General features: G+C 45.2%; 1 protein-coding gene across 3 annotated transcripts in view; it reads right to left on the bottom strand.

Annotated features, from left to right (window-relative positions):
* Nucleotides 1-8838, bottom strand: part of DAPK1 (death associated protein kinase 1) — a 214207-nt gene extending 205369 nt beyond the window's left edge. Inside the window, exons 1-2 of one of the 3 annotated variants that reach the window (XM_002819923.5) lie at nt 8607-8838; nt 7235-7404 (exon numbers count right to left, since the gene is read on the bottom strand). In XM_002819923.5, the coding sequence (XP_002819969.4) occupies nt 7235-7296 (62 nt within the window). In that variant the 5' untranslated portion in view covers nt 7297-7404; nt 8607-8838. Of the gene's footprint in view, nt 1-7234; nt 7405-7740; nt 7878-8269; nt 8403-8606 lie in introns of those variants that run through there. The other 2 variants (XM_002819922.6, XM_009244579.4) reach the window with 2 other exon arrangements.
* Between the last annotated feature and the right edge of the window lie 3915 nt (nt 8839-12753).

Genomic DNA, 12753 nt, shown 5'->3' with positions numbered 1-12753 from the left:
GAAAGAAGTTCCCAGTGTGTTGTTAAGGCCTGCAAAAGTTCTGAGCTCAAAGGGCAGACCCTGTTGCCTTTGGCTGAGCTTCAAATGAAAACCTTCCATGAAGCATCTGCTATTTATCCCTAACCATTTTCTCCATGCAGATGCTGAAATAAATTGGCATCAAATGGCTGCCTACTTCACCTCTCTTAAATATCAACTTCATCTGGCTTTCAAAAATGGAAAATTGCCAAATCCTAAATAGCACAGATAATGAAATAGGCCTGGCCCTGGGTTCTGGGTCCATGTCTTGCCACCTTTTAATCAGCTGCCTAGAGAAAGCCACTTGACCTGTCTAAACACAGGTGGATAAAATGTGAAGGGAGGCAATGCTGGTCACTCAGCCTTCTTCCAGGTCAAAGTCCTGGCCAGGCGCAGTGGCTCATGCCTATAATCCCAGCACTTTGGGAGGCCGAGACGGGCGGATCACTTGAGGTCAGGAGTTCAAGACCAGCCTAGCCAACATGGTGAAACCCCACCTCTACTAAAAATAAAAAAATTAGCCAGGTATGGTGGTGCATGCCTATAATTCCAGCTATTTGGGAGGCTGAGACAGAGAATCACTTGAACTGGGGAGGCAGAGGTTGCAGTGAGCCAAGATCGCCCCACTGCACTCTAGCCTGGGCAACAGAGCAAGATGTCGTCTCCAAAAACGCAAAAGGCCAGGCGCAGTGACTCATGCCTGTAATCCCAGCACTTTGGGAGGCCGAGGAGGGTGACTCATGAGGTCAGGAGTTCAAGACCAGCCTGGCCAAGATGGTGAAACCCCATCTCTACTAAAAATACAAAAAATAAGCCAGGCGCGGTGGCAGGCGCCTGTAATCCCAGCTACTCGGGAGGCTGAGGCAGGAGAATCGCTTGAACTCAGAGGACGGAGGTTGCAGTGAGCCGAGATCAAGCCACTACACTCTAGCCTGGGCAACAGAGTGAGACTCCATCTCAAAAAAACAAAACAAAACCAAACAAAAAAAAAAACACAAACAAACAAAGTCCCTGAGTTCTCTGGGGTACTCTTCCCCCATGGAAACCACTCCCCTCTTGTCAGAAGAGTGGCTTGCTTTGTCTCATAATCAGAAATAAATTTCTACTAAAATAATATTCACTTAATTTATACAAAATGTTAGGTACTCGTGGCAGTCAGCTAGAATGAAGGATGAAAGTTCCTAACACATTTCCCTGCTGAGTCAGGCAATGTGACCTTGATCATGCCACTCCCGAATATCAGGTATCCAGCAGCTCGGCCCCTCACCCCCAATCACCTGGAAAGAAGTGGTCTGGATTACAACTCTGCTAGGAGGGAAGAGAACAAGGTGGAAGAGCCAACGTTGCCTCTCCTGATATAACACCTGTATACAACTACAGTCAGCCCTCTGGATCTGTGGGTTCTGCATCCATGGATTCAACCAACCTTGTACCAAAAATATTCAGGGAAAAAACTGCATCTGTACTGAACATATACAGACTTTTTTTTCTGGTTATTATTCCCTAAACATTATAATGCTACTATTTAGGTAGCATTTACATTGTACTAAGTATTATAAGTAATCTAGAGATGATTTAAGATATACGGGAAGATTACATCAGTTATATGCAAATACTATGCCATTTTATATAAGGGACTTCAGCATTTGTGGATTTTGGTGTCCCCAGAGGTCCCGGAACTAATCTGCCATGGATACCGAGGGATGAGCGCACTGGAATTTATCTGGACATCCATCTCTGTAGGTTTCTTATGAGTTTTTCATGGCTTTGCAGGGGCATATACCAATGATATGGGGCCTTCAGTTTCCTCATTGGCCAGGTGAGACACAAGCTGAGGGTAAAAGAGCATGGGGGACCAAGAAGTGAGCTTCCATGTTCCCTGGCTTCCCGACCAGTAAGCACCTCCACCTACTCTGTTCCTGGCCCCCTTGAACCTAAATTTGATGCCTGCCCTAGTAATCCAGCAACACACTCCCAGTGCCAGCAAGCAAGCATTCAACCAAACTGCCACTTACTAGCACCATCATGCTTTTCCTTCACATCCTGGAAGATTATTATTAGACCTTCCTAAAATGTACACACTTTTAAAATCACTAACCGTTGCCTTTAATCTATGTATCTGAACTTTATCTCTCTTAAAACTTTGGACCCTTTCCTATCAGAGGAAACATCTGAGAGCATTCTGAGTCAAAAATGCTAAGAGGAAAAATGTCACATTCAGCACAGTCCTATAAGGATGTAGAAACCCACCGGTGGCCTGTGGTTCCCATTTCTGAAGAAAAAACATGCCAGAAAGTCTCTCCCCTTCTATGAACCACACAGGGTTGCCATTATTCAAAGGACTGACTCCTGCAATCTGCAGTAAACCAGCCAAGAGATGCACTTGGACTGCCAGCGCTTATGACAATTTCTTACTTCAATTAAAATGCCTATGGATTTTATGCCGAAAGGGGAATGTTTTAAACTTGAATTATTAGCTTCCAATGACCATCCAAACCAATGTAAAATATTTAATGCTCCACTTCATTTGTTTTGTTTAAAACTGATCTTGTGCTTGAAAATTTTGGCTGCTGTGCTCATTACTGTTCAGCCACGAAGAATGCAAAAACAAGAGCAGTTTTTATTTTGATGAGCGGCAGCCATTATATCCTAAGTGTTCATCTTCACCACAAGCCATCATTTATTGACGGCCTAATACATACATATTCTTTCAAGTTGCTTTACATATATTGATCCACTCAGTCTAGTCTATCAGCATGCATTTACTGAGCGCCTTCTAAGTGTCATGCATCAACCTGGGCATTAGAAATAAAAAGTGAGGAGCAAGTCCAAGGTAATGGCCCCATGGAGAAAGCAGATAATCAAATAAGCAGTTACTATGCAATGTGGTAAATGCTGTGATGGAGAAAACAGGTTATTAAAAATAATAAAAATGATATATTAGAGGCCAGGCACAGTGTCTCTGCCCTATAATCTCAGAGTTTTGGAAGGCCGAGGTGGGAGGACTGCTTGAGCCCAGGAGTTCAAGGTTACAGTGGGCTATGACTGTGCCACTGCACTCCAGCCTGGGAAACAGAGTAAGACCCTGTCTCTAAAATATATATATATACATATACACACACACATATATATAAAAAACATATACATATATATATTTTAGACACATGACACTTAGTAGGTGTTCAGTAAATGCATAATATATCTATCTATAGACTAGAAAGACAGACTGCATGTCAGATGTTTAAAGCCACGTCTGTAAACCTCACAACACTCTACCAGGGTAGGTGTCTCCCCACTTTCCAAATGAGCATTCTCAGGTTTTTCCACACTGCACACTGCCTCTCTAACAGTATCAGCATCAGCATCATCGCTTGCATCTTACATCCCCATTCTGGTCTCAAAATTACATTTGCCAAACTGCATTAGCTCATTGAGGCATGCATTAATCCCAATATTGATCATAGATACAAATTTGCAGGAAGTCTATGGCACCCTGCACACCGTGGGGAGACAGGACCACAACAACACTCCAAAGAAACTCACAAGCTGGCTGCAAAGAGCAATACAAGACTAATAAACATAAAACAGGATAAACATGTCACTGGGCAGTCTATGGTCATGGACAAAGAGAGTCTCAGAGAAGTCTCTTGACTTCAAAAGGGGAAACTCATTGTGGAAGGATTCATTAAGGAAGAAGGACTTAGGTCTTAAGATCATATAAGGTCAGATGGTGCAATAGGAAAGAAGGCCAGTCCCTCAGGAAAGCAGTGTACACAGAGAGGTGCCCGGGAGGCTCACAGGTTAGGCTGAACAACGGCCAAGGGTGTAACTAGAGCCCGACAACAGGGCAAGTCAGCCTGCAGCTGCCCGAGGTGCCAACTGATAAGAGATGCTAGGGCATCCTGGGGCATTAAAACACTTCGGTATAATAGCAGATTTATAAGAACTCCTCCCAGAGACTATTACACATGATAGAGGCAGTTCTTTGTTCCGCCTCCTGGGACAGAGGGTAAGACCCTAAAAGGGCCTCCAGGAGCTAAAACTGAAGGCCACCAAGCACTCTTCTAAAGATAACAAGTGCATCTGCTGCAGGGACTTGCTTCTGCTTGGAGGGTGTGCCAGCTCAAGGCCAGGGCTGCATTATTCAGAATCACAGTGGAGGCTGAATGCTGTCAGCAACCCTTCTTCCCATGACCCTTTTCCTATAAGGCATCCCCTCCCAAAGCTGGTAAACAGAAACTTAAAGAATATTGACTTGCCAGCCAAGTTATTAACTTGCCTGGGGCACCCAGATGTCTCAGCCAGTCTACAGATAATACCTATATTTGTTTAACTCTCTACTGCTGATAAACTAATTTTACAAGTTAGATTATTTTTACAACAGCCATGAAAAAAGCACTAGACCTCTCATATTATAGAGGAAAATCCTGAGTGTCAGAGTGGGTAAATGGCCTGTTCAAGAAAACTAGCAAGTTGCAGAGCCAGGTTTTGGACCAGGATATCTGTCCAGTGGCCCATCTGCTCTATTACTGCTGCAGATGGACTGCTGCAATAGTTGCAATACTTTATAAAGTTCCTGACAGTTGACAGAGAGCTTTTACAGAAGTCTTAGGCAGTACACACAAATACAAACATTTTCAATTTTCCTAAAAGTAAAATAACATTAACAATAATACTTGTACTCTACCTTCTTTAAAAACCCATCTTTCCTCCTGGCTATGTACTTTGTCTCACTACATTTATAAGGTAAGTGAATCGTTATTATTTAGATGACTGCTAAAGATATGTAAGTAAAGTCTTTTTTTTTTTTTCTTTTTTTTTTTTGAGACAGAGTCTCGCTGTGTCACCCAGGCTGGAGTGCAGTGGCACGATCTCCACTTACTGCAACCTCCATCTCCCAGGTTCAAGCGATTCTCATGCCTCAGCCTCCCAAATAGCTGGGACTACAGGCGCACGCCACTGCACCTGGCCAATTAAAGTCTTAAATCTTAGATAATTTTTTTGTATTTTTAGTAGAGACAGGGTTTCACTATGTTAGCCAGGCTGGTCTTGAACTCCTGACCTCGTGATCTGCCCACCTTAGCCTCCCAAAAGTGCCGGGATTACAGGTGTGAGCCACCACACCTGGCCAAATAAAGTCTTAAATCTTAGATACTGGTCTGCTAGTAACTCACTGCTTAGAATGACCTTGCATTTGTGCCACATAACTGCCCATTTCCATTTTCCTGCCACCAAACTCCTGCCTCTACTCCCAATCTTCCCTCAGTGACACGTGATGTCATATAAGCAGCATCTTCCTACATGTCCATCTTACATTAGGACTTGTTTTCAAGAAGTGGCTACATCCAAGGCAGGCATAAAATCACGGGACTTGAAAAATTTTCCAAAAAACAATCATTCACTCATTTTTTGGCAAAAACAATAGCAGTTATACAAGATAGATGAGTCTGTACATTTCATTTTTAAAAACTTCAGACTTCCAGTTTTTCAGAGCATTTCTTTAAAATTCCTAGGTCACACAAATTAATAAACAATTTGTCAATTTGCCTTGCACAGTGGGGAGAACGTTATACACAGAAACGTACACTGAGCAAATCAAAGTGCTAGTGACAAATAAGCAAGCTCCCTCCCTCCCCTCATCATCACGCCCATGAAATAAAGATCAAAAACTCCCTTCGCCAACCACAGGGAGGCCTCTTTTTCTATTTCTTTCTCATAACACATAATTGTACCAAAAAATCATAATGAAAATAAGGTCAATATACTTAATCCATAATATAATAATCTCAACTAATTTTAGTCATCTCTCTTTCTAACAACACTTAAATGATCAGGCCACACTATGCAAATCAAATTAAAATTTATTTTTTTGCCTTTTTCTTCCAGTCCCAAAGGAAAACTCCAAATATCACTCATCTCGCCGAAAACCACAGGAAAGTTATTTAATTCCAGTTAAACCAAGTATTTCACCCACACACTCTTAAACTTTAATCTTAAACACATCCATGAAATGTGATTTTTGAAGAGCTTTCCTTATTTACTCACCAGATCATCAATATACAGAGAGCTCTTCCTAAGCACAGGCCCCCATGTATGTTTTCAGTCAATACTAAATATTTAGAGAAATACTCTGTTACAGTAACTTTTTAAAAAATTCTACACTATCGTTTGAATTTTTAAAAAAATTTAGTTAAGCTTAGTTTCCATAATTCTCATTAGGTAATCCAGGATGTGGGTGTTTTTTAATTTCCTTTTCATGGAGAAAAAGGAAGCTTTGTATCAGGACATCAGATATATATGGGAAAATACATATTTCAATGCACATATAAGTAAATACATATTTTGTTTGTTTAAAGATCCTTTTGCCTACTCCACTCACAATGTAAATACACCACAGTCAAATTCCATAAATTCAGTTTTAAATGTAGGTATGAAAACTAGGTTTTCTACTAAAGTTGACCAGAGCCCAAAACACTCTGTCTCACAGTCAAAGGAAACAGCAATCAGCCCTTAGATGCCCCGAAAGAAACCATTCTTTGTTTACCTAGAAAGATTTTACACTGAGAATCACAGCTGCTACAGCAATGGAGTTATGCTCTGAATCCAGATAGCCATATTAGACTCTCATTGATTTGTTAAAAATTTAACATTGTAAATGAAACCAAAGCAACCACCAACACCAACCAGGTAATTAAATTCCTGGTTGGAAGAAGTTTCAAAATCCAAGCCCAACGTCAACATCTGGCAAGTCTCCATTTACCACCCACCAATACTTGCTCAAATTACACTGAAAATTTAGATGGAGGGTAAAGTACTAAGATTTTTAAAACCTGTTAATTAGTTTGTACCCTTCGTTTAAATCACACGTAAAAGCTAACTCCAATTGCAATCATAATCTTAGTGTTTGTCCTGTTGTCACAGAAGGGCAAGGGCTGACGAGAGTTAGCACGGACAATTAAATCTGATTTTGTCCAGGGGACTTGATCAATATACTGTGCATCATAATCTAGCCCTGAACTGCTGCCTCTCCTCCACCCCCAGGCTCTTGGATCAGGCGGTTTACCGCTGGGTTAGTAACTCCTTTCTCTATGATTTGCGCATCTCCAGAAAGGGCGAGGGAGACGCCAGATTCAAACTGCATTTGTTTACCATCCAATGGCCCCATCGTTATGCATTTCCACAATCCAGGAGGGTACGCTTCTGACACCCCCTTTACCTGCCAAGTTCCTCGCCGGTGTCGTAGTAATCATCCACGTTTTCCTGCCTGAACACGGTCATGATAAACTGTCACGCCTCACCAAAGCCCAGGGCACTTCAGCTCCGCTTCCCAGACCATCACCACCGCTCCTGCGCCTCCGTGGCCCCCTCATGCATCAGTCTCCAGTCCTTTTGGAAAAAAAAAAAAAAAGGCAATAATAATAGTAAAATGGCAACCCCAAAACGAAGTAGACCTCCCCGGCGCTAAGACCCTGCTCGCCGAAGACCGGGTCTCCAGAGCTGCCCCTCCTCGCGGGGTGGAGAGGAGCACCCTTTGTTAAAGCTGGGCGGCCAGGGACGCCCCCGACCCCTCAGCCCCGTGCGCGCGTGGGGCCGGGCACCACGGCATCCCGAGGTCCGCGTGCCCGAACGCTGGGCGGTCTGTTCGGATCAGAACCGGCTCCGGAAGTGACTGGCCTCCCCGCCTCCCCTTTCTCTGCACACACGCCCACCCAGCTTTCCCACCTCCAGGGACGCCGAGGAAGAATGAAGCCCTCGCCCAGACGGTACGCGCCTCGCTGGAAGCAATCTCTCTCCAGCCTGCGGCAACGGTGGCACCCCCGCGCCACCTCTCGGCTCCCGCGCCTCTCCTAACACCGTGGCCACCCTCTCCCCTTCCCCGAGCGAGGCAGTCCCCAGAGCCACATTCCTGGCGACTCCCTCTCCGTTACCCGGCCGACCCGGCGTGCGGCCGCCCGGGGGAGCAAGGGAGGGAAGGGAGCGGCCCACCGAGGCGCGCCCGTCCGCTCCAGATCCCCGCGCCCCGACACAAAGCGCCTGGTCGGGCCGGCGCCACCTGTTCTCAGCCGGCCCGCGGGGCTGGGGAAGCCTCCCGGCTGCGCTCGCAGTTCTCCCCGAAGCCAAGTTTCCCTCCGCCTTGGCCTTCCCAGTTGCTCGAGGCACTGCCCGGGCAAACCCCACCGCGCCCTGGCCGGGAAAGCAAAAGCTGGCGCCGGGGGTCGGGGAGACCGGGGAGCCGCGCCTGGCTACTCACCCGGGCGCCTGGGAGCTCCCCCGGTCCCTCTGGAGCGCTGTCGGAGGCCGATCATAGGCGCCAGCGCCGGAGACTAGCCGGGCGGCGGCGGCGGGAACACAGCTAGGGAGAGAGTGAAGGGCGCAGATCCCTCCCAGGCGCCGGCCCCAGACCCTGCCGCTGCGAGTTGCCGAGTCCCCTCCGCGGAGGGAACAAAGTCCCCGGCGTTGGCTCGGCCAGGCTGTCCTGCTCCGACTCCGGAGCAGCCTCTCGGCTCCTTGCCGCCTTTTGGGCGGAGGGCGGCCGGCAGGCGGCCAATGGGGACCCTGCAAGCGGGATGGCGGCGCGGCCCACCCACCTCCGAGCTGCCCTGTCGGGCCGGCGCTGCGGGTTCTGCGCGGCGCTCGCTGCTCCTCCCAGCTCCGCACTCCGGGCTCGCTGGCGCGCTCTACCGCGCACACACCCACTCGCCCCACACCCACGCCGGCCGGGGAGCCAGTGCGTCCGCCCGGAACGCGGGCGCCCCACCTGTGACACATTGCTAAGCTGCCCTCTGACTGGGTTCTAGGGAAACACGGTTCTTTCGTCCCAAGATGTGTATTGGGATCCCAGCTTGTGCCGGGCACGGTGCTTGGTATGGGAAAATCACATAGAACAAAACAGATTTTTTAAAATCCCTGCCCTCCGGAAACCTGCATTTTGGTGGGACAGATACATAATAAATACGTCAGCTAATTAATCAGGTAATTGGAGGATCAGTCCTACGTTACCACGAAACAGGTTAATGGAATAGAGAGAATGGCAGGAAGGGAGCGGACCTCATTAGACTGGGTTCCTCTGCCGGCCTGGTGTTGGAGCCGAGGTTTGAAGGCAAGAAGGTTTGCAATCCGAAGAAAGGGTTGAGGTCTCCGAGACCCAAAGAAGCAGCAGAGACGAAGAGTTTATTTGTGCCATCCCATATGCTATTGGCTATTGTTGAGCTGAAATGTAGCTAGTCCCAAATTAATTGTGCTGTAAATGTAAAATACACATTAGAGTCCAAGACAGTATGGATATGAGAATGAAAAATATCTCATGAATATTTTTATATTCATTACACTTTCAAATGATAGTATTTTGGATACGTTGGGTTAAACAAAATATATTATTAAAATTAATTTCACCTGTTTACTTTCTTTTTTTTGAGACGGAGTCTCGCTCTGTCGCCAGGCTGGAGTGTAGTGGCGCGTGGCAACGTCCACCTCCAGGGTTCAAGCGATTCTCCTGCCTCAGCCTCCCCAGTAGCTGGGACTACAGTCGCGCGTCACCATGCCCAGCTAATTTTTGTATTTTTAGTAGAGACGGGGTTTCACCGTGTCGGCCAGGATGGTCTCCATCTCTTGACCTCGTGATCCGCCCGCCTCGGCCTCCCAAAGTGCTGGGATTACAGTCGTGAGCCACCGCGCCCGGCCTCACCTGTTTACTTTTTAAAAGGTGGCCAATAGAAAATATAACAGTACCTATGTGGCTTGCATGAGATTTCTGAGGACTGTGCTGGTCTACACAAAGATCCCATACCCACTGGAGACCTCTATCCACTTTCTCTACTTCCCACCCCTTGCTCCCACCTAATGTTTGGGTGGAGACGAAGAAGGGTTGATTCCCCACATCCCACTGCTTGGAGAACCCCAAACGGAGAAAAACTCCTAAAGGGAAATCTATTTTACTGCCTAGAATGATGAAAACTGACAGATGAAGAGATTTCCGATCCACATCATTGTTCAAAACCACAGGCTTTCTAAACTGAGTTGGTTCAAATCTCTGTGGTTCAACAGAAATTTTCAACTGTGAAGATTTTGGCCTCTTGAAAACAAGGCAAAACAAAACAAAAGAATACCCCTCAGGCCTTATGTCAAATCCTAGTCTTTTTTTTTTTTTTTTTTTTTTTTTTTTGAGATGGGGTTTCGCTCTTGTGGCCCAGACTGGAGTGCAGTTGTGAAATCTCTGCTCACTGCAAACTCCGCCTCCCGGTTTCAAGCGATTCTCCTGCCTCAGGCTACCCAGTAGCTGGGATTACAGGCATGTGACTATGCCCAGCTAATTTTGTATTTTTAGTAGAGACGTGGTTTCACCATGTTGGCCAGGCTGGTCTTGAACTCCTGACCTCGGGTGATCCTCCCGGCTCGGCCTCCCAAAGTGCTAGGATTACAGATGTGAGCCACTGCGCCCAGCCAAATCCTAGTCTTAAATAACATTGCATTAATGACCCACAGGAAGGGCACACAGGAATCAAAGGGAAGTCCCCAAATTGGGAGATGGTATTGGCTTAAGCAGTGGGCTTGATGACACAAAAGGGTCTTGAGAGGTGAGAAATACAGTCAAAAATAACAACAAAAAAAAGTGATTCGTCTGGGAAAATGCAAATGAATATATCTGTTGGGAGAAAAAATTTAAAACACAGATGTTTGGGATAAACTTGGAAGGTGATTATGGATGACTGCCATATGGGTAATATTTATTTTCTGCAAAATAAAAAAAAATCTTCCGAGGCAATTAAAAGGATTGAATCTATTTGGCAGCTAGAATATCTTAACTACCCTAACGGACAATGATGTTCACCGGAGATTATCTGGAGTAGTGAAGAAGAGCATGAAATTTGGAGTCACAAAATTAGATCTAGTACTGGTGGAACCATTTAACAGCTTAATAACCTTGGATGAGTCACTAACTCCCGAGCTTTATGTGTACACCAATTTAGACAAGCATTTTAGAAAGGGGAAATGTGGTCATTTAAAAACATATTCACAAATTCTTTGACACTCCCCCAATCAAGAGGTGGAGTCTAATCCTCCTCTCAATAAATATGCACCAACCCTATCTGCTTGCTTCTGAGAAAAGGTAGTGGCAGTGACACAGTGTAATTTATTTCCAATGTTAGGTCATAAGGCATTAGAGCTTCTGCCTGCTTGCTTCTCTTTCTCTCTCTCTCTCTCTTTCCCTCCCTCTCTCTCCCCCTCCACCCACTCTAAAGCCTTCAGCTGTCATGATTACCCTAGGGCTGCCGTGTAGAGACATGTGACAAGACCACAGAAAGAACGAGAGATGCCCAGAGAAGCCAGCTGTCCAGCCCCACCCTCACTCCCAGTTGTTTATATCTTCCAGTTCAAGTTCTGTGAGCAAAATCAATGACTTTTAATGTTTTAAGTCATTATTTCAGAGTGGTTTGTTATGTAGCAATAGATTATCTTCTTAAAAAGAAAAATTAAGAAAACTTATCTCTTAACACATAACAGGTTCCAGACAGACGAAAAAATTCTCTCAATCTTTAAATAAATTAGCGGGGTTTTTATTTAATAAATAAATAATTAAGTGGTTATTTCCACTTTATATGTAAACATCTCAGTTTCATCACCTGTGAAATGAAGGTGATTATAGACTCTTACATATTCCTTGGGTTTGTTGGGAGAATCTAAAGAGATAATGCATGAAACAGGACTTTGTACACTATAAAATACATCAGAATGTTGGATATTTTATTTTCTATCATGTCCCTAGCAAAAAGGATTCAGAGAGGCATCTCACACATAGAAGGCAACAATATAAGAAGCCACAAATTATGAGATGCCAGTTGAGAAGGACTTCTATAAAAATAATTATGATATGGACTATGGATTATAATAATCATGGCTATAATATTTTAAACAAACCCGAGTGTAGATTTTAGAACATTATTTTACAGTCATATTAAGGTAAAATAACTGTTGCTATAAGACCCAACAAATCCCAGAGGTTTAACACATTAAAAATGTGTTACTTGCTCTCAGCACAAAGGTTTGCAGGGCATAAGCAGAGATCAGCTCCACAGTAGTCATTCAGAAACCCAGGTTTCTGCCATCTAATGAATCCATGCTCCTCCAGCATAAGTTCCTCAGTTGATCTTTTCCATCTTTTGGCTGACGAGAGAAGAGATAATACAGGGAGGATTGCACTGAAGGTTTATGTAGGAGGTCAGATTTGAAGTCTGAGACAACCATTTTCTGGCAAGATGTTCTCAGCTCAAAGTGGACCATATTATCTCATTTCCACCTTTTGGTTGCTTTTTTGTAACATGGCTTTGGTTTTATCAAGGGCTAATATTTTTAAGAATGTTTCGCACTTTGGGAGGCCGAGGCAGGCAGATCACGAGGTCAGGAGATCGAGACCATCCTAGCTAACACGGTGAAACCCCATTTCTACTAAAAATACAAAAAATTAGCCAGGTGTGGTTGCAGGTGCCTGTAGTCCCAGCTACTTGGGAGGCTGAGGCAGGAGAATGGCGTGAACCCGGGAGGCGGAGCCTGCAGTGAGCCGAGATTGCGCCACTGCACTCCAGCCTGGGCGACAGAGCAAGACTCCATCTCAAAAAAAAAAAAGAATGTTTCTGCATTGTGGTTTCACTGTTAAAGATTTTGTCCATTATGCAGTTGAGAGCCTCTGATAGAGGCAGTCACATGACTGATTCCAGTTCCTCCCAGCATTGAGTGCTA

The sequence above is a fragment of the Pongo abelii genome, chromosome 13 (genome assembly GCF_028885655.2).
Source record: "Pongo abelii isolate AG06213 chromosome 13, NHGRI_mPonAbe1-v2.0_pri, whole genome shotgun sequence".
Classification (NCBI taxonomy): Eukaryota; Metazoa; Chordata; class Mammalia; order Primates; family Hominidae; genus Pongo; species Pongo abelii.
This window is presented reverse-complemented; position numbering and strand designations above follow the sequence as displayed.